At 34.5% G+C, this 23,656-nt stretch overlaps 1 protein-coding gene across 1 annotated transcript; it reads right to left on the reverse strand.

Annotated features, from left to right (window-relative positions):
- Positions 1-6,194: 6,194 nt before the first annotated feature.
- On the reverse strand, positions 6,195-21,954 carry LOC126977350 (uncharacterized). The gene is made up of 3 exons (XM_050826114.1): positions 21,589-21,954; positions 14,072-14,292; positions 6,195-7,214 (listed from the first exon to the last, which is right to left on the reverse strand). Exons 1-3 carry the CDS (start codon positions 21,704-21,706, stop codon positions 6,312-6,314), a joined length of 1,242 nt encoding a protein of 413 aa, XP_050682071.1. The 5' UTR covers positions 21,707-21,954; the 3' UTR covers positions 6,195-6,311.
- Between the last annotated feature and the right edge of the window lie 1,702 nt (positions 21,955-23,656).

The raw sequence follows: 23,656 nt of genomic DNA on the forward strand, positions 1-23,656 counted from the left end.
TATTGGCGATCTAAGTAATCATGCATTTTTAACAAGTACGTTAAATATTCTTAAAGAGAAATTTACACCTCACTGGATAAGGTATTGACCAATTAGAGAAATAAACTTAAATGATTTCAATAAAAGTCTTGAAGGAACTGATCTGGATTTTATATATAATTATGATAATATAAACGATATGGTAACTGCTCTGACATTCTTTATTGTATCTTTATTCGACGTTTATGCTCCTAACAAGAAAGTTCTTATCAAAGATAAAAATTACCCATGGATTACGTATAATGTTAAATTAATGATGAGGAGGCGTGACGAGGCTCTAGTCAAAGCACGTCGTGATAAACAGCACGGGGGGGGGGGGCGAGAAAATATTATGAAGATTTAAAAAAGTATGTAACAAATGCATTATTTTGTGAAAAAAATGCATACATTAAAGAATATATTAATTCGAATATTAGCAATCCACGTGATCGATTTCGGCATATAAAGGAGCAGGTACGAATTAACACACAGAAAAACTTAGTTCTTCCAGTACATCTAAATGACCCCGATAGTATAAATATGCATTTTCTTAATGTTCCCGGAAATAATGATGTTCAGCAAGCAAATCTGGACTCCTATCAGGAGAGCCGATTTTGTTCTGCTGTTTTTAAACCTAAAAACTGTAAATGAAGATACAGTAACTCGAACTATTCGTAGTCTCAATAAATCCCAGGCTTTTGGAGTTGACGGTATTTCACTATATATGGTGGAACTTACACTATCAAAAATAGTCCCCATACTTACTCATATTTTAAACACTTCAATATGCACGGGAACTTTTCCTGAACTTTGGCAACGACCGATACAGAAAAATAGCACCGTATTAAACTATAAAGACCTTCGCTCATTTAGTATTCTTCCATATTTATCCAAGGTGTTGGAGAAAATAGTATATAACTAACTTATTGAATACTTGGAAGTAAATAATATTCTGCCAGAATTTCAATCGGGATTTCGCAAAAATAGAGGCATAAATACGGCCTTGACTGATGTTGTTGACAATGTTTTGATGTCTCAGGACTTAGGAAAAGCTATGATTTTAGTTTTACTTGACTACTCACGGGCTTTTGATACTTTGAATGTCCAACTTCTGTTAGCAAAACTCGCACACTATGGATTCAGTGACACGGTCGCGCAGTGGTTCACCAGCTACCTAGGAAAACAGATTCAAGCTGTTGCAGTTGTACAGGAGGGCGGAACCACGACTTTTTCTCAGTTTTGTTCTCTTTCCAGAGGTATACCGCAAGGTTCAATTTTAGGTCCACTGCTATATATTCTGTACAGTGCGGATGTAGTACAGAACATACAATACTGCCGCTACCATATTTATGCTGATGACCTTCAATTATACATATCGTTCCATCCCGATAACGTACACTTGGCTATAGAGGAATTAAACAACGATCTCAATAGTATAGCAGAATGGTCAGAAAGAAATGCATTGGTACTTAACCCTGAGAAAACGAAATACATGCTACTGGGGACGCCTTCTCAATTAGAAAAGACTGAGCGCCTAAATCTCCATATTAAAATTGGAAATAAAAGTATAGAACGTGTTTCTGAGGCTCGTAATCTAGGCATCATTTTTGACGAGAGTTTGAGGTTCGAAAAATATGTGAATAAAACTATAGCTAACTGTTACTATCGACTTAAAACACTTTATCGTATAAGAAATTACATTAGTACTCAATTACGTCTTAGACTATGCGATTCACTTATTTTGTCAAAACTGAATTTCAGAGACGTGGTGTATGGGGATCGATTACTGGCTCGCTCTAGGAAGGCAATACAACGTGTACAAAACGCGTATGCACGCTACTGCTGGGACATACCTGCCCGATCCCATATAACTCCGTTTTTGAACGATGCCGGAGTTCTTAAAATGAGTTGCCGCAGAAAAGTTCATTTTGCAGTTATGCTTTTCGGTGTAATAAAATCCAAAACACCATACTACCTGTATAGTAAATTGTTTTGGCTAGGGGATCTCAACGCCACTTATTTAACAAGAGCCTCGCAATATGGACTGGCTGTCTTAAAACAGCATAGTGCTGCATTTAGTGGAAGTTTTCGCTATAATGCAACCAAATGCTAGAATATAATCTTCCACCTCCTCTTCGTGAATTACGAACCATCGAAAATTTTCGTCGGAAATGTAAGTCAAGATTCTTGGAACGACAAAAACAAGATCAGCTTTGGGAGCATTGGTGGTGAAAGTATAGGTGTTCTCCAGTATTATAGATATATGTTTGTTGATATAGGTTTCTTTTAATAGTAGTATTACTTTATTTTAAAACATCTAAATATTTTATTATCGACTATTTTGTATTGAATTTTAGGTATATATTATTATTAGGAATTATTTATATGTCGAGCGCACTGTATCTCCAAAGTTAAACGGGCACCGCACCGCTGAAAATCAGTGCTGTGTCATAGCCACGGCCGTGTCACAGATATTCTGAGTCGGTGACCCATTTCCGGCACTGCAAAGGAACTCTCCAATATTAAATCTATTACTATTTAAATACATTCTTTTTTGGTGTGTTTTGTACTTTTATCTTTTTATATTAAGTGTACCCTGTGAGTGTATTGTGAAATAAATATTTTTCTTTCTTTCTTTCTATTTGTAAGGCCGTACATGCCATAACCTTTGACATTTTTAAAGAATTTTTAAACCTGCATACCTCATAAGTTTTTTTCAGGTTTAAAATTTAACTAAAGCTTTTGATACGAGAAATATATCAGATGTGTGTGTAGAATAATAATGATGTTTAATGTTTTTGTTGAATTTTTTTTATTAGGCTACATGTTTCTGTTCTAGTTTCTATTTTTATTGCAATAAAAGAGATATAGAAGTAAAGACACGAGTAAGTTCCACAACAATAAGTTACTTCTCATACAATCATCAAGCTCTATCTATATAGCTCTGACTCATAATATTATCACGAACATGATACAGTAATATTATGTATCATTTGACCATTTGTTACGAATATTATCTACAAATTAGTTTAGTTTGTGATAATATGAGTCTGTTAATGTTCGTGTGTGTATTCCAGTTACATTAGGTAACAGAAGCTGTTGGAGCCATCAATATTTTTTTTTCTTATGTATGTAATAATGTACTTAGACTCGTCAAAACAATCATTAGGTTGCAACTAAATAAACAGAAGTACATATTACGATCTCTCTTATATCATCTACGTGAGATTTATTGAACAATTATCGAACAATGGCTATAATTACTATTATACAATAGAGAAAAAGTGGTTACATTGAAGTCGTTGTTAGTGAATTGAGCAACAAGACCGTGTGAAGGACATTGTACGAGACGACCTTTCATTTTCATTGAACGACATTTTCATTGCCTGCTATACACTATAGACACAATATACTAGCGTATAGACCCCGCGTGCGAGACAGAAGAACTTCTTTATCCGGAGATAATAATATAGTATAGAAATATGAAGAGCATTAAATTACGTTGTCCACGAGTATATTTTTATAGATTCTTGGAAGTAGTAAGTTACAGTTTAATTAATAAATTAAGAGTATCTCCTTTAAAAGTAGAAAATGATTTAAATTTAAATGGGATAAGGAGAGTCCCCTAGCTTTAAAAAGTCTACTGTGATTTTTGGTTCTATAATAAAAACTAGTATGTAGAAGATATTGCAAGCAGCATTACCAGTTTTACAATTTAAAATGATCAATTTCTTCTTATATTGAGTATGTCGATATCTTTTAAGTTTCTTGGTGATGACAATATTTTAGGGCCACGGTTCTTGATACGTGTGGAAATTTTCAAGTAATTTGGACGTCTAACACTGGACGAAAATCACTTTCGAGATTCTTAATATACACACGCATAAAAATAAAAAATATCGTTATGTTATAAAAAATAAGTATATATGTATATAGTAATTAGAATAGGAATTACAAAATCAAATTTCCATTATAATATTTGGACTGATTCTTTGCTACTAAATAAACAGAATATCACCAAAATTAAAAGTTAGTAGTTTACAAGCTGGATGTGATATTTATTGGATACTTGACCCAAACAGTCTTCTATCAAACATAATGGCTATTTGTTCGTTGTTTAAGCATCGCTGGCGCAAAGGTTCTACCTTTGACTCTTACCACGGAGCCCCTTGGTTCAATCCTAGTCTGCCACATACGCGTTCGGTTTTCAGATTCGTATGTAGCTAAGTTTAGTCGAAAGGCGGTGATTGGCACCGGTGTTTACATACCATCAGGAATTTTTTATGACAATATGCGGCGAGGCGAGCAGGATGTTCAGCTGATGGTAATTAATAAGCCCTGCCCATTACAATGCCGTGTCACTCAGGATTATTGAAATACCCAAAAATTTTAAGTGACACTATATTTGCGCTTGCCGCCTTGAGACAAAAGATTACTAGTGGGAGTCTCCTTTGCACAGGAAGCCGGCTAGATTATGGGTACCACAACGGCGCCTATTTCTGCTGTGAAACAGTAATATGTAAGCATCATTGTATTTCGGTCTGAAGGGCGCCGTAGCTAGTGAAATTACTGGGCAAATGCGACTTAACATCTTGTCACAAGGTTACGAGCGCAATTGTAGTGCCGCTCAGAATTTTTTGGGTTTTTCAAGAATCCTGAGCGGCACTGCATTGTGCATTGCATTGGGTAGTGCGTCATCAGCTAAACGTCCTGCTCGTCTCGTCCCTTATTTTCATAAAAAAAAAGATGTTAAGTCTTATTTGGGTATAGTATCCGAGGTTCTCGAGGGTACAGAAAACGAATTTAGGGTTCATTTTTGAAATTCAAGATTGGTCACCGCGGAAATTTCTTTTTATAAGGTGCGTCACGTATGCGTGGTGGTTATAATGATAACCCAAACAACTAGAAGGTATCTTTGATGAAATTGAAAAATGAACACGAACACGAAACACTAGAAAAGGTCAGTATTTTGATGTGTCCTTCTTCACTCCATAATATTAATATAACTGCTCCATCTTCACGGACTTCGCTTGATGATACAAATGAGAATGAAAGTGACGGTTATATTACAGATAACTTCGAAGAAAATGGAGGCATAATGTCTCGTTTACTAGATCATAACCAACCTTGTGAATATATATATAGAAAATATTTGGATATATAGCTGTTGTGGTAAGATCTCTATGTCACCATTTAAAATACATGGGTTGCATCGATTTGGTAACTGTGAATAGTAAGCTTGAGTACCACAAATTGATAAGCTCAAGATATGGAGGTGGAATAATATATGCCTCATGCGAGGTATATGAGGTTTGTAAAACTGCAGAATTTGTCGTATATATAAATAATTGTTCACATTAAAATATGAAATAATACTTTACAGTGAGTGTTTTTAATCTGGAATAGGCTACGAGAGGATGTGATAGATATAGAGTATCAGGATAAATGTAAGTTTTACTATTTTTCGCCAAACTTAAAAATTATAGGCACATATATTTTTTTAAATAAGTTCAATATCATTATTATTTGTGTCTGTTTTCCTTGTTTTGTTTTTGTAAGTGCTAGAGTACTTCATAAATCATATGGTCGCAAGCAACAATTAGTAAAACATTACAATAGCCCGATATTTCCTTTTCCTTCCCAATCAGTTTCCAAAATTTCGTTAATTTTCGGAATAGGAACTTCCAAGAGCGAAATCTTGATTTTTGAGCTTATTACTTACGATTTTATTAATTATTCTTAATAGCTAGATAGTCCAAATAAAAGAGCAACACCTCATTCGATTTGGAATTGTTAATACCAAGATTAGAAAAGATAGTATTACCTTTTTTTATTAATAACTCAAACTTTTAGGTAATTTTCAATCAAAAAGTCCCAACTCCCAGAGCTATTATTTAAAGAATCAACTTTAAGAACTATATAATAATAACAACCACATAAGTAATGAATTAACTCGTAACTAAAGAAGTAACTTCGTAATTCTCGGATGTTGTCTTGTATGTATAATGCGTGATGTAAATGTTCGAAATATATTTAATTATTTATTGTTTGATGAGGTTATGGCAGAACTGACCAGACAATAACCATAACTGTCAGTCGGGGAGTGACCACATAATACTTATTATTATCAATTATTGAACACTGCATCGAATAAAGAGGTAAATTAAACGACAAGATAAGAGTTAATACATTTCAATTATATTAGGTACTTTATAACAATACTTTTAACAGTCTTACAACAAACGACTTAGTGAGCGATCCACGCGATTCTATACAATATTTACAAACAAAGGTCAGGCACAGGTAAGAGACACGAAAGCGCGCGGCGCGGGTGTTGAAGCACTCTGTCTTTGCAAACCGGAGCACGGACCCGCGCCGCGCGCGACCGCCTCGAAGAACTGGCGCAGGTCGCTCACGGACCTGGTCGGAGGAGCCTGCAGGTCGTGCAGGGAGGCTGCACGCCGGGGGGTGCTCTCACTCACAGCGGCCGGCCGAGCCAGCTGTTCGCTACTCCGCGCCAAACTTCCGCCCGTCTGCGAAAGACTCTCAAACAAAGCTCGTCTTTCTCTAACGGGAATGTACTTCGCTGTTATTTCATGGGAGTTCGGCGAACAAGATCTAGCCCGACTTTCCAATGAAGCCGTTTTCCTTCTTGCCATTTCCATCGCAAACCTGCCTCTGTCAGCGCCACCGCCGGATCCCTCCCAGCGTTTTAAATATCTGTGTCTCCCCAATTCGGCGTCTATTGATTTCGCTCGGGGCAAGGTGTTATGTTGGGGTGGACTAGCATTAAGTTTACTACAATTATCACATTTTATAATATTTGCTTTCTGTATTGGAGCATCGACTACGTCTATGGTCTTCATTGCGTCAAGGGATAGAGACAAGTCGAGGCTGCGGTCGGACGATGAGTCGTAATCGTCGTCTTCTACGACGATGCCCTCATCTGTTGCTGCAGGCGAGTGATCTCTGTGAGGCAACTGGGTCTCTGAGGCTGTTAGCAATCTCCGTCGCGCTCTGGGAGGTGGTCTGGGTGGACAGACAGGTGTCTCTTGATGCGGTTTCTTTGGCAGACGACTACATGTATAGGCAGCGGGTAACACGTCCAGAAATCTGACTTGTGGTAACGGGGTTTGGCCGAGTATCTCGACGCATAGCGCTCGTACCCATCGGGCATATTCCGTCGCATTGCAAGCCTGCAACAATAAAATAAATAATATAATAAAACATGCAAGTAATAGAGCCGTTGAAATTATGTCTCAATCAAAATTGAATAGAACGTGAATGCAAATTGAATATTTATAATTCAAGCAAAACTGAGAAAGTATGAGACAGCTGATACTAAGGGTGGACTAGTTTGACTATTTCGCCTTTTATTCGACTGAATGAACGACATCCTCTCGTCATAACGTGTTTCATATTCGTATCAACACCTTCGCGCTCTAGCCCTTCATATGGTAAATAGTCCCATCAAAGGTCGTATTCACAATGGCCGATGATTTACGGGTGTTGTGCTTTATTGAGGTCTATTTAAGGTAAATCGTGAGAAAGATAATTTTGGAGGGGACGAGCGTCTTGTAAGAGGTTCTTAATCCATTGTGAGTTGCTTACGACCGGGAAATAGGATCATAGATCGTTATAATACAATACAATGAAATTGTATGGACACCTTATACATCTGAAAAAACAACGAATAATAAAACTATATACACGTGTAAAAGTGCGGTCATTTACTTATCTCTGTACTCGTCTTACATAAAGTTAATCAACATTCATCAAACTAGACACATTCATACATAAAACTTCTTTAAATTATTAGGACTTACATATTCCCAAATGCTAACAGATGTTTTATATTCATATAAATTTTTTATTTTTATATAAAACTTAACTGTTTTTAAAAATTAATTTCTTGATAAAAATAAAATAGTTATCAAATATATGAAGGTATTATTATTTTGAAGCGTTCGATTCTATTAAGAAAATCTTTAACTCTTATAAATCATATGCATTATCGATTGATAAAATTATGTGTCACGTTATATTATGTTGTTATATCATAAAGTTATTTCTATTTACATAAAAGGCATTTATATTTTAAAAATTGATTCCTTTAGACTTCATTATGTTTGATAACCTACCACCTGTTCCTAACACTACCACCGCTTCGGAAACAAATGGTGCTCTGAGAGAGAAGAAGCGGCGCAAGAAACTCTCCCAGCATTCTATTTTACGCTCTTTTTAACCGACTTCAAAAAGAAGGAGGTTATCAATTCTATCGGTATTTTTTTTATGTATGAACACCGATTACTCTGAGATTTATGATCCGATTTAGGTAATTCTTCTTTAGTTCGATGTAGAATAGATGCCATTTGGGCCTATAAATTTTACATAGTTGGGCACAGTAGTTTTCATTTTATGAACATTTTTTATGAAATTTTTTGTCTATTTGGATGATATAATTGTTTTTTGTGTATGGCTTTTTAGGAGTTTTCATTCAGGTTGATAATACATATTATTATTAACTGACACTAAAAACTAAACAATAAAAAAAACTACGTTAAAAACTGACTTCCAAAACTGAAAAGTATCAAATAACTAAAAATTTAATATACTACACCTCTTATGCAAAACTTTACCTTTAATATTAATAACATATTATTATTTGTATGTGCTACATATTGATAGCTTTCAAGTCGGTGCCGCGTAACTTTGAGCGGTATAGATTCGTCTAGAACAAAACAACCCAAGCGGACAGATAGGCGTGGCCAGACAACCTTAATAATTACAGTAAATAAGCTGTTTATAATATTAAGTATTATTTTGTTTAGGGCTTGGCACCGACTTAAAACCTATCAATAGATAGCACATATAAATAATAGTATGTTATTAATATTAAAGGTTTGCGAGGTGTAGTATATTAAATTTTTAGTTATTTGATACTTTTCAGGTTTTGAAGTCGGTTTTTTTAAACGTATTTTTTTTTATTAATAAAATATACAATATTGTACTGTCATTGCTATTGCTATAAAATAATCATAATGTGGACTACATTTAGGGGCATACAGGCTGTCCAATCATTTAGATATTCAGCTGGAGTAGTAGGATTAACGACAGATTCATTTTTTAATAAAACATTTAATTTATTTATAGATCATGCCTGAACAGTGGCTGGGACATTATTATAAAAGTTTTTTACCCTTAAAGCTGTTATGTATAGTATGAATCCTACTAGAATGAGTTACAAGCAATACCTTGTTTTTAGTGTTATAATAATGAAAGTCTCTATTTAGAGCACTGACAATTTTTGTAAACGTATATTAAATTTTCATAAATGACCATGAACAGTCATAATATTTATTTCTTTAAATTTTTCTTTGAAAGACTGTCTATAACCAAGCTGATATATAGCACGAACAGCTCTTTTTTGTAAACACCCACAGTAAAATACCGTATGTCATGATGCTGTGAAAATAACTGAAGTACACTAATGTAGCGGTCGCAACATTCGTATACTCTCTAATCTTTCTAACGGCGTATGCAGCAGACATGTATATATATATATATATATATATATACATCAGAAGTAGTATCTAGTTTATAATCTTACAGATTCACACGTGCAGTTGTTATGACACGCTACTTGTAATAATATATGCCATAGCAATTACTTTTTGCGTGGCATTAACTTAGCATTACTCACTCCGCATCCGTCCATTATGGGAACCTACCTACCTTTATACATAATAAATATTCAATGAAAATGGAAGCCAGCCAGCTAAAACAATTATCAAGATGTAACTGGATATGATGTAACTATAAGATGAATGACTTAACATACATTACTGGCGTTCTTTATCAGTTGTAACGAGCAACCATTCAATAATGCGACACGGATCAACTGTAAGAGATTCACAATGTTTTCAAATATTAAATAATCAGGGGGTACATTTTTAACCGACTTCAAACAGGACGAGGTTCTCAATTCTAAGAACTAAGACTGGATGAACTGAATTTAATAAATCTTTTTTTATTTGAAAGCTTGTACTTCCCGTGTGGTCCCATTGTAATTTGTCATTTAGTCTAGATATGACAATGGCATCCATGGATGATCTAGACTAAATACCCTAAGAAGATACCCTAAGAATCTTAAAGTTGCTAGAAGTATGTGTTTGTAGGTGCATGACAAATTTACGAATATCTCAATATCGCGCCAACCGATTTACATGATTATTTTCTTATTGGAAAGGATTATACTTCAAGGATAGTTTGGTGCTATCTGTGACAGAATTTCTAACTGTCTGTAATCAAATTGCAATGCGCTTACGTTCATTGCTGCATTGAAAAATTAAGGAGATCTGCACAAATTTAGACAAATTATTAGTTAGTGTACTTTAGATTCACTAAAAATAAAAAAATATTAACAAAAAACAAACAACAACAAACTTAAAAAAAACTATTCCAAAACAATAGATCTAATATGCACTAAAAAGTATAAAAACAGTTGTGTGTTTTTTTTACAATCTAATTAATTAATCTAATAGTTACAATTATTACATTGGTTGTTTTTATAATTTTTTTTTATTTTAATAATAAAAAGGCATTGTTAAGAAACTTCATAAATAAAACAATGCAGTAATCTTTTGACGCTGTAATAAAAAAAAGTTTTGAAAGTCTTATGTAATACGCGAAAAATAAGCTGAATTTTTTGAGAATACGTTATGAGCCGAGCCCGTTATAATGCAGCGCCGCTAAGGATTCTTGAAAAACCCAAAGTTGGGCACAATGAGACAAGTAGTTGTCTCATGAGCCCAGTACTCACCAGTAACACGAGATACGACGGCTCTTTAAACAGAGACATAACTTAACAATCTTTGCTGCACGGCACAAAAAAGAGCCGCTGTGAAAACAATAACTTTCACTAAAACCAATATAGTTAGCTAAGAGGTGTATAGACGCCTATTATGTTGTGTCATATAAAACAGTATTCAAAACCAACTACTGATCCAAAAAGAAAGACTAAAGTGATCAACAAAACCGACAGAAGTGTTATCTTTATCGTGGTGAGGTTACTAATACAAAATACAACATTTTTTAGTTCTATATTTTAGTTATAAATCAACTTGAGCCGACTTTAACCGAAATAGCGTTACACAGTAGAGCGTGACGTATCAGTCTCAATCAATAACAACAAAATAAGGCCACCTGGAGGGCAAAGCCAAATTGGCTTCGAATAAGCTTTGCGTCATAAATAGAGGACGGCAATATTTTAAGCCGAGCCACATTCTAGCGCTCTACAAAGTGAAGGTCCGGCCACATAATGTGGAGTATTGCTGTCATCTCTGGTCTGGCGCACCCTAGTATCAGCTCGGAGCATTGTCCAGTGCTCTATGACCGGCTGGATCACTTGGCGTTGCGTAGAGACGTTGTGTTATTGTGTCTTCTACCGCATTTATCATTGTGTCAGTGTTCCGAAGAGCTGTTGCACCTGATTCTTGCCGCCGAATACCACCTACGCACGACACGCCACAAGTTAGGATATCATCCCCACCATCTGGATGTATGGCGGCCCTCCGCAGTGCGGTTTTCAAGGAGCTTTCTTCCATGTACTACAAAGCTGTGGAATGAACTTTCTTGTGCGGTGTTTCCGGGACGATACAACATGGGTACCTTCAAAAGAAGTGCGTACACCTTCCTTAAAGCCGGCAACGCTCCTGTGATTCCTCTGGTGTTGCAAGAGAATGTGGGCGGCGGTGATCACTTAACACTAGATGACCCGTACGCTCGTTAGTCCTCCTTTTCCATAAAAAAAATATAAATAAAGCGTTTAGCGCACCTTAAAACGTTTTTATTTCAAAAACTCCACTTTTATATTATCACTAGATAACGGGAGTGGATTTCAATTTATTAACAGGTATTCATATACCTGATATGACAGGTATCCTGGATACGACTTACATTGTTAATGATTCGGAATAACATGAAACAAATAGTCACTACTATAAAGTACATCTGGTGATGCAAAGCAACAAAGTGACAAAAAATAATTCATTTTTCAATGTCAAATTAGAGGACACAGACTACTGATTCTCTGATTACAATTTTAAAATTTCAGATGACATTATCAAGATATCTATCTAATAGCCGATAATGAACATTAACCATGTGTATTTGTACTTCATGAGTTACCAATTGTACGTTATTCGTAACTCACTAATAATTAAATATTCATAAGATCCAATTACATACATACATTCCTCCATCTTGAAGAGACAACATCCAAATATACTTTGAAGTACGTATCTAATGAGAGACCAAACTTTGCTCCGGAGACTAAAAAGAATCATCGCACAAGATTTACTAATGTAAATTATTTATTGAGACAAAGGGACGCACGCACTATACGAGAGTGACTTATAAGCTCAAAACAATTGCTGAATGTCGAGAAGATAGATGGTAAGAAGCAAAATACAAAATAATACATACATTCACGTAAGTATCCTATATGGGGGAGGCACTCATATTGTTTTATAAAAGAGGAGGCAAACGGTGAGAAGACTCACGTCGTGGCAAGCGTCTATGAACATCCTCAAAACCAGGGGCTCTATGCTGTATGTTCGAGAAAGACAGAGGATAGAAGCATTTGAGATATGGTGCTGGAGACGTATGATGATACAGTTTCAAATTCAAATAATTTTATTCAAAAGAGGATATGAAATTACGTATTGAAAGTCAAAAACTACCATCCATTCGAAAAAGTAAGACCTGAGAAGAACGGGCTCAACAAACTCAGCGGGCTTCTTTTTTTTCATAAAAAATTTGGTAACAATGTAATAAACTTATTATTTAATAGCCTGAGGGCGGTCGCTCCATTCCCAATCTGTGGTATAATTAAGAAAGTCATTTATGTTATAATAAGCATTTTTGTTTCGAGTGCTAAGTAAGATGTGCCGGGTTGCGTTATACTTTTTTTATGGAATAAGAGGACAAACGAACGAACGGGTCACCTGCGGGCCTACCATGAATCTTATTGCGATTCAATTGACAACCTAAAATGAACTGCTTCGCTATTTCGTACCACGACGTGATTAGAGCTATCTAATTTAGGTTGTCGTCAAATCAACTGATTAAATCGCAATGATGTCAATTGAATGTCAAAAATGATATCAACTTAATCGCAAACTGATTTAGTTCGTTCATTCATTCGTACCATGAGGTGTTATTTCAACCTAAACTGGATAGCTTATTTGTCAAAGTGACCGATTCGAAAAAAGTTGCTACTTCCTTAGAGGAAAGTGAATCGTGTTGTTAATAACTTTTAAAAAATAGTGAAAACATAGAAAATAAAATTTTTATTGATTTAAAGATGAGATGAGAATACTTTATTGGACTTTTTTGTAAAACAATATACTAAAAAAATAAATACCAAAAATAAAAATACTTAAGACGAGGCAGAAAGGGCCCGGGCTATAGCCTGTTCGCAAGAACGAATTAAAAAAATGTACTCTGTGGTCCTGTCAAATCAAACATCAATGGAGGTGCGTTGCTAACTCGTTATTTTTACAAAAACACCTAAGCAAACATTTAATTTGTAATTCAAAGAACTATATTTATTTATATTACTACTATTTATTAAGTATAAAAAAGGGCTTAATGGTTTATAATTTGACGCAATTGCGCAATTTTAAAATGTATTTTTAGTATTTTCTACGCAAAAACCCGCAAAATTCGTATCATTTTAGGTTTCGAAACGCAATTTTATTTCGTTCATTCTTCATAAGCGATCCAAACGCCATACAGGAAAAAGCACTTCATGGTACGAATTTTAGTGATTCAGTTTAGGTACCTAAACTGCATCGGATTCGCATTGCTTATTAAAAGATGATGGCCCTCTGGTGTGTTGATTGATCACCGCCGCCCACATTCTCTTGCAACACCAGACGAATCACAGGAGCGTTGCCGGCCTTTAAGGAAGGTGTACGCGCTACTTCATCTAAGAAGTATGTATTTCATTTTTATACGAATATTAATAAAAACACTGATATCAATTTACCTGAAAAGTGGCGACTGTGGAGTCATCTCGTAATCTGGACAGCTGGAACGCGTAGGGCAGAACGGGTGCAGCACGCAAGTGCAGGTGCCGTAGTGGCAGCCTGGCGCCAGGTCTGCGGGGCAGGGTGCCGTCTCTCCAGGCGAGGAGACACCCGCCTCGGACGGCGACGCGGACCCAGGCCCAAGACACGGCATCATCGTTGTAATACTGTCGGAGAACACCTGGGGACAAAGGATATACTACTGTATTGACTATGACTCCTTTTAACTATGTATTCATAATCCAAACCATTCAGTCAACCAGCTGAGGTGAGCAGAATTCCGAATGTTCATTGGTCAGGTAATACCAGTGAGACTCCTGGTACAGGATGCCGGCTAGGTTATGGGTACCACAACGGCGCCCTTTTCTACCGTGAAGCTAGATCTAGATGTGTAAGCATTATTGTGTTTCGGTTTGAAGGGCGCCGTAGCAAGTTAAATTACTCGGCAAATGAGACTTGACATCTTATGTCTCAAGGTGACGAGCGCAGTTGTAGTGCCGCTCAGAGTTTTTTGGGTTATTCAAGAATCCTGAGCGGCACCGCATTGTAATGGGCAGGGCGTATCAATTACCATACCAGGTGAACGTCCTGCTTGTCTTTTTTCTTACTTAGTAATAGTAACAACACATTGGAAGCAATCGCTGCTGGCTTCTGTGGACTGGAGCCGCTTTTAAAGCGTGTAGTTACGCTTTAAAAGCGGCTATGTTTGATATTGGTCACAAAATTTAAAAAAAAATCGCTTAATTTATAAAAAAACCACGTTTAAAAAAACCGACTTCAAAAACTGAAAAGTATCAAATAACTAAAAATTTTATTTAATTATAATATTAAGTTTTATTTTGTTTAGGGCTTGGCACCGACTTCAAAGCTATCAATATGTAGCGAATACAAATAATAGTATTTTATTAATATTAAAGGTAATGGTGAATAAAATTAAATTTTTAGTCATTTGATACTTTTCAGTTTTTGAAGTCGGTTTTTTTAAATGTTGTTTGTTTTTATTTTTTACTTTTTAGTGTCAGTGAATAAGTATAATATATAATCAACCTGAATGAAAACTACTAAAAAAGCCGTACATAAAAAACAATGATATCATCGAGGTAAGTAAAAATTACGTAAATCGGATCATAAATCTCAGAGTAAAAGGTGTAATATAAAAAAATACCGATCGAATTGATAACCTCCTCCTTTTTGAAGTCGGTTTAAAAGAAAATAGCAAAGGGTTAAAATGACATTTTCCTTAAACATATAATGTGAGAAAAAGATAATAAAGGATCAACACAGACTTAAATTAAAATTATCTCTTTTGTTACGATACGTTGTTGTTTACGATATATTATTATCTGTATTCTGATTTTTTGTTGACGATTTTTATTTATGACCCGAGTTGTTAATGGCTCAAAACAATATTTGAGCTTGAGTTTACTTTAATTGAATATAATGTCTGGAAAACTAAGCTAATAACTTAAAAATCCATATATTTGTTTAGGCGTAATTGACGGATAGCCCCCAGCACCTACATCGTAATACATTATTATTATTTTAGATGTAAGATAAGTAATGTTTGTGTGTATTGTTCATGTTCATTAGTAGTTAGTGGTCGCATGTCACTGAACGCCATCGTATCTGATCGACCTAATTCCAAGTCAGTTTTCGTTCGATAAACCTACTTTCTTAATAATAACAGCCGGCCGCGGCACGCGAACACAACATCGATAATATTCATGTTTACATCGCGTACGTCGGCCAGCTCGGGGCGATGTCCTCCTGGACATTAGCCATTAGGGCCGATCATACACGTTATACTAAATAGCGCTACATACTATGCAATGGCTATTATATTCTTTGAATTGCTAAAGAAGCAGCATTAATATACAGCTTAGTGACGTCACAGACGGAGCCAATAAGTGCTAAGTTATATTAACATACCGCCACCGTCTGTAGTCGCTCGCTATCTAATAATATAAAAAGCTATACAAATAAGCTATATATTTATACAAAATAAGCTCTTGCAGTTTTTTCTATAGTCTAAGTCGTAACATGTAAGTATTTTAGTGGCATCGTTTCATGAATGAAATGTGAAAAAATGAATTGATTTAAAAAAGTGGCAATGACTTACTTTCCAATTCTTCTCATAAATAAAAATGATGTATTTTAACCCAAATGATTTAATCAGATTCGATTAATTATTTATTTTATTTTAATTGTATTTTGATCGTATATTGTATTTGTATCTATATTCTATTTACCTTCCATTGGCCTTTACACACTTCACGATTAATATTATTAGAAAAACTGGAAGCATATGATAATTTAATATATGAATTCTGAAACATCTTTGTACTAATGGTGGGTTTTTATAATTAAATTTGCCATACTCGCTTCTATAGGTACCTCTACATGATATAATAAAAAATTGGAACAGGCAGGTCTGGCAATCGTCATTCATAGATGGCGAAAATTTGTGTGTTGGTTTGTACTCGCTTCACGCATAAAAAGTGTAAGACTAAGATCTATATGTAGAACGTACTCACACTTTGCTCAGATTGTACACACTGACTGTGATAACGTGGACTTGACTTTTGTATTTTACTCACTGTCAGTTTAAGCTCCACATAATTTCAGCTGTCAAATGACAATTTAAACTAAATCAAAAGTTTTACGTAAGTAAAGTCTGAGCTAAATGTAAGTACGCTCTATTATGTATAGATCTAACAACCTAACTGTAACAAAGACCATTTAACCGAAGGAAAAATAATGTTTTTCCCGTTATTCTACATTTCATTCTCAACTATCTCTAGAAAACTAAAAATAAATAAACGCGCTTCCTGCATTCAGTTCATCCCTGCAGTATTCTTGACGCATCTTGGTCTGTGTACAGATCTCTCTTTCGCCTACATTGCAGGTAAAAAAAAACAATGATAAAATTGATTCATAACCCACTTTGCTTATAATTCTTTTAAAATAATAAGATCAGTTAGGTTTATATTTGAATCAATCATCAATCAATGACGTTCTATATACACATATAACAACATCATTCTCAGTCTAAAAGCGAAACGGCAAAAGTGTGCTTAAACTTGTGTTACATTGTTGTAAGAATACTTTTCTCCTTAGTACCTATTGTGAACTGTCACTGTCGGAATCAAATCTGAACTGATGCAATGTCTTACATAAATAACTGGAATAAATGCGGTAAAGCTTATTAAGATGTAGTTTGTGGCATGTTCCATATTATTTCGACTTAGTTTTTACACGACGTAATTTGTATAGAACGTCATTGATTTGTACAAGAAATATTGTATGATTATTAGTGGATTGTATGTGTCTGTTACAATGATAACAGTTACTTAGGAAATGTATGTTCAAACAAATTACGGCCTCCTTGTTTATTATGACTGTAGGAAGATGACTTTAAGATGGGTAATGGTTCAATTTTGTCGATAGTTATTGATTATAAATTTGACGTAGCAAGTCATGAGCAATAGCTAATTAATTATTAAAAGTAGTAGGTATCATGTTAATGTAGCACATTATTGATACTGCATTGTATTGTTCTCATAACCTTCCATAATTATCTTAACGTACCGGAAGGTTACAGGATATCCTCTTCACATTAATGCTCTTTCTATACTTTGTATCACTTTATATTATATTTCCTAATTAGACAAGATACATAACAATTCATCGTTACGATACAATCTAGTCTTGTTAGAGCCTTACTTTAGTGTGCATGACAACCTACGTCTTACACTCGCGATATGTATGTCACTTTGTTTTAGTGTACGTGCATTTGCTGTAAATAGAGGTTAACAGTTCGCCGCTATTTTGTTACGACGTGTTCACAATATACTTAGATGTATATATTATCTAAGGATAAAATAATAAGTATAATATTTATGCCTTCAAATAAGGTTAGGTAATATACAAAATCAACAAAGTATATATATTTGTATAAAGAGGAGGCTCAGCTTTTGCTGCTTATTTATTTATTTATTTATTGCTCTAACAAGGTGAGCACCGATACAATTGCTTTATACATAACACAGATATATTTATTCAAGTGACATAAACAGGGCGTTACATACGTTTAGGCAAAATTATGTCTACTAAAACCTTATTAAATAAGAAAAAAAAATATTGAAAGAGACCAGAGAAAGATTGAAAGACATAATATCATCAACAAATTTCTTCTACAATAAATAATATAAATGTAAAAAAAATAATTTATTTTTTTTAAATACTAATTATTTAAAAAAAAATGATTTAAAACTGTGAGAAATAAACTAAATTCGACCATGACCAAGGAAAAAGAGCTCATCAAATAAATCAATGTTATTACATTAGCGACTAAACTGCAAAAATAAGACGTAATACACATATTAGCTAATTCATAACAGAGTGTGAGGACATAACAGAGTGCTGTATTTTTCTTTTGTAGCTCTGAAGGTGATCAGAGAAGATATCAATAGCTTGGTGTCTTGTCTTATCGACAGCCCACCACCCTTAAGGCGACATTAAATGCCGGCGACCTTGAGCGATATGAGTTCACGGCTCCTATGTAACAAAGCCAATATTTTCAAAATTCTTGGGTCGAAAATGTAACATTTTAACAGGCGCACACTGCTTAATTGCTTACAATCCTCATTATTGATTACTAATCTGAATAAATGTACATACATAAAAAAGTAAAATCTATAAGAACAACTTTAATGATTGTAGTATACTAAACAAATGCATGATGCCGAGAAAAAACTTGTTTAACTGCAAAGAAAACTGGTAGTTCATAATAGCTCTGGAGTGTTAACTTTAACCAACAATAAGCATTAGCAACCTACAAGTAAGACTTAAGGGCATGTGTAACAGGATAAAGTAGTGTTCATAGCTCCAAATCTTATATTTTCACCACAAAACTTGTCTAAAACACCTTGTTTGCATGTTTTCTGTTTACCCTTCGCCTTATAATTATCATCGCCAGTGACAGTGCAGTTATAAACAGCGTTTTAGGAAATTGTAATTCTGTTCAAAGGAGAATGGAGGCCCAGATTGGACCGTGCTAAACTCGTTATAAATAGAGTGTATTTTTTGGACCTAGGCAGTCTTCTTGGAACAAAACTGTTTAATTTTGAAGTTAGATAAGGAATGTCGATTGTGCTATTGACAAGTTTGTAAAAAAATACAGCATCCTGTACTTTTCTGCGGTTATTTAAGGACTCTAAACCGAAGCAGCACAAACGATCTTTATAGTTTGGGAGTTTCTTGGCCAAATTACAAGAATAAAATAGGTACCATAAAAAACTAAATAAATAAACAAAGGATGTGAGTTGTGTCCATTTTGAGTTACTGACGACTCTTTCTTTACGTTTTTAAATCTAGGTCTAGTTGAGCATGTGAAAGTATCTGTCAAAGTTTAGATCGGGCATAAATAACTTTATTGTGATCGCTATATGGTGTAAGTAAAGTAACTAGTATTATACATTTTTGTAACAGGAAATACTAAAGTATAGTAAGGCTATATTCTAGCCTTGATTTAGTCATAAATCATCGTGCATTTCAAAAAATGTATATTTTGTACCTATATATTTACAGGTGACAACAAAGCCTTGGTTTCTTTTTTCATATTGATTTTTTTAGTTTCGTTCCATACAGTATACAAGAAAGTTAAGGAAAGATATATATAATAATAAAATATTCGACTAGATTAAATATATTTCGATAAAAAACTAAATGATTGCAGAGAGACATTGAGGAAAGCTCCGAGTGAAATGTGGTCAAGCAATCTAATAACACAAATAAATTAGGACACAATTAGTCAAGACAATATTACTTGTTATACTCGTATTGACAATTTTTTCTTTGAGTTCAATTAATTTTGTAATTAGAAGTTTAATAGGTATATATAATTCATTCAATATTTACTTTTTTATTATGACAGTTATCACTACTACCTCCGGAGCAGTCACAAAAGAACCTCCAGCTGCATGGTGTACTCCAGTGTACTCTCACACGCGCAGAAAGATGTTCGTTACAAGGGTTAGTTTTTTATGATAATAAGGGACGAGACAAGCAGGACGTTCAGCTGATGGTTATCGGTACGCCCTGCCCATTACAATGCAGTGCCACTCAGGATTAATGAAACACCCAAAAATTCTGAACAGCACTACAATAATTGCGCTCGTCACCTTGAGACATAAGATGTTAAATCTCATTTGCCCAGTAATATCACTAGCTACAGCGCTCTTAAGACCGAAACACAATAATGTTTACACATTACTGCTTCACAGCAGATATAGCCGCCATTGTGGCATAATCTAGCTGGCCGTGGCATTCAGAATAGTAACTACAGAACCGAATCATGGATGAAATGCATTATAGATATTTAATGTACATAGCTCTAATAGTTAACGATAAAGGCTGTGGGTGTTCACACTGAGTCACTGGTTCCCAAACAGCTGACTGCGAACAATTACGATACAACAGATGTTGAACCCCCGTCCTGTGTGTAACCCGCACCACCGGTCCATTACACGCAAATGACTTATTGATGAGGGCTTGACTGACCCCGCGCTCAATGCAGTGCTGCTCAGGATTAATGGAAAACACAAAATTGTGAGCGGCATCAAATTCATATCGGGCTGGGATCTATAGAGCGTACTTAGACATTGCTCAGACTTTAATGTTATAATAGTTATTTTCAGCTGTCAAATAACTATTATAACGCCATCAAAGATTATGCTAAGCTTACACTCGTCAAGTTTTACGTAAGTAAAATCTTAGCAAAGTCTAAGTACCATCTATAGATCTCAGCGTTGAACAAAATAACGGGAACCAACTTCAAGTGATGCGGAATACAATCGGTAGTTAACTAAAAATTTTAAATCCATAACCTACTTCTTACACCTAAATCCTCTCACCAAACCACTAAGGGTTATTAGACCAAAAAAGGGCTAATGTATTGCCCTACCCTAACTATTGATTAGAGGGCAGTGGCCCTACTCTTCAAAAACGCTATCTGCACTACATCGCAATTGATTTAATGTCTAGCTTCTGATGGCAATTAACAAAAGAAAAACCATCTTGTCGTATTCATTTAAATTTTCAAGATAAATTAAAAATATTATTAGATTTGTTTTACTCAAGATGTTTTGAAAAAAAAAAAACAATTTTCAAAGGTCACTGACATTGCATGTTTACAAACAAAATAATCATTGTTGTTTTGAAAGTAGGGCTTTTGAATAATTCTTAAAAATAGGTTTGCAAAGCATCTCGGTGTAATATTATATGAACAAATTAGGTATGCTATGTATTTGCTAAAAAGTAGGTAGGCACTATGAAAAAGATCGTAATCAAACGGAATTATGAATAGGGTAAATTATGAATTAGCATATTAGAAAGCACTCAGATACAGGTTTTCTAGATATACACAAGTTAAACTAGGCAGATTCTATTTGGTATTCTAAAATGTTGTTAAATGTACCTGAAATCCGAAGATTTGGGTCAGCAGGCGTTGGGAATGGGCCCGGTGTCAATTCAGGGTGTAGTTTTCGCAAGCCGGCCACCACACGAGGCGCCGGTGATGGCTCTCCCACAAGCATTGCCCGTCACCACAACATTTCCAACAAAACACCACACTTAAATAATCCCAACAACACAAAACACAACAGATATTTTCAAACGACACAAATCAAATCATTACTTTTTGTCAACTGTCAAATTCGCATTTAAACTTAGAATGTTCGTTATATTGCTGTTTGAGCGCGCTTCTCTTATCGTTCATTCGGACAAGGCAGAGCGCGGTTCACGATTGCACGACTTGGCGGCATTTCAATGAATGAATCGTGTTCGTGATCCAAGTTGCTCTGTACGCAACCCCACTACTTGGTTTACTACGCATGCTTAATGCTTAGTGATTACGCTATACATTTGGATATATCTTGAAGTAAATCGCCATCTATGAGCGAGTAGAATAACCTGCCATGATTACAAAAATAAAAAAAAATGCTAAGTAATCATTTATTTTCTTTGTAGATATTATGTTTATTATCTTTAATGTTATTAGTACAGATAATGTTATGAATCTAAATTAAAAATGTTTTTTAGTCAATATACTGATATAAAAATTTACCATCAAAATCTTATCAATGCTGGCTGCTTCTTAATTTACTAGTTAATAAATTATAATATTATATCCTCGTAGGTATTCGTAACTATAATATTTTAAATGCTTTTAATATAGCATTCCATATCCGACATCTATTGGTGGATAGACTAAATTATTATTGTATCCACGAATATATTCACCATTCTAACATCTGGTATGTGTACATATTTAACAACAACGATGTCTATGGTAAAATGTAGATGGCAGTGTTCACGACAATTGCTTAATCTTTGCTTATAACTGCCATCTATACTGGAGTACTTAAACTACTACCTGATTGCACTGAAACACATTGTATTTAGCAAATAGAGATGCTAATCGCGCCTAGGTAGATACAGAGATGGCACTAGATATTCGATTCGTTAAAATTGTCAAAACTATTCTTTGTTATGAAATATTTTTGCTTTTGAGTTCATATTTCTCAGAATATAATAATAAACATACAATACAATATAATAGACAGAATATTTAATGACCCCGTTTATTATTTCAATGAATGAATTGTATTATTATTTAAAAATGTTGCGCTGAAGGTAATAAATACCTATACTTACTAGGTATATTATTGTGTGACCTCAGGATAAGTGATCACCGACGCTCTTTTGGTAAACAAATACCCAGATGTAGAAATTAATTGGCTAGTCAAGAATCAAGATTACAATTATTATTTTTCGTCAAATATGTTCCTGTTGTCTTTTTATAAGACACTTTGATGGAAATTATATTTATTATTAATTTTTAATTAACGGCAAAGAATAAATATAATAGTACAAGTTGTTAACGGTGCGCTACGGGTTCCGTATTACGGATATATTAGCTTTACTCTCTCTATTTTATATTAATGCAGGTAATGTAATCTTTGAGTCTGATTTTCACCAACTTCAAAAACTTTATATTAAATCGAAAAATCGCGTATACTTTCGCTCGGCAACGCTCCTGTGATTCCTCTGGTGTTGCCGAACAATGAGGCTAGCGATTATTATTTATATATAGTATTATTATTATCATCAAGTGACCCGTAAGCTGACCTTCTAATTCATAAAAAATGTAAGACTGGCACACTTGTCAACTGTCTAATATATGTAAAACCTCCACATCAATGCCTACATACGATATATATATAGTCTTTTAAGCTCAAAAAAAATATTTTATTTTTGTTTAACAAACTAAAATTGCACTTTTATTAAAAATATAATATGTAATATCAGTATCAATAATTAATATCGTATCTTGTGATGTCGTTGACACCAGTGTTTAATATCTGTTTCTACTCAATACCTTCCTCACATTCCTGAGATATAATATTTGTTGGGTGGGTGGGTTTGATTACCACTAGGAACATTGGATTATTTACATATAAGGGGACTTAGAGTTGTATTCCAAA

This window comes from Leptidea sinapis, chromosome 45, assembly GCF_905404315.1.
Source record: "Leptidea sinapis chromosome 45, ilLepSina1.1, whole genome shotgun sequence".
NCBI lineage: Eukaryota > Metazoa > Arthropoda > Insecta > Lepidoptera > Pieridae > Leptidea > Leptidea sinapis.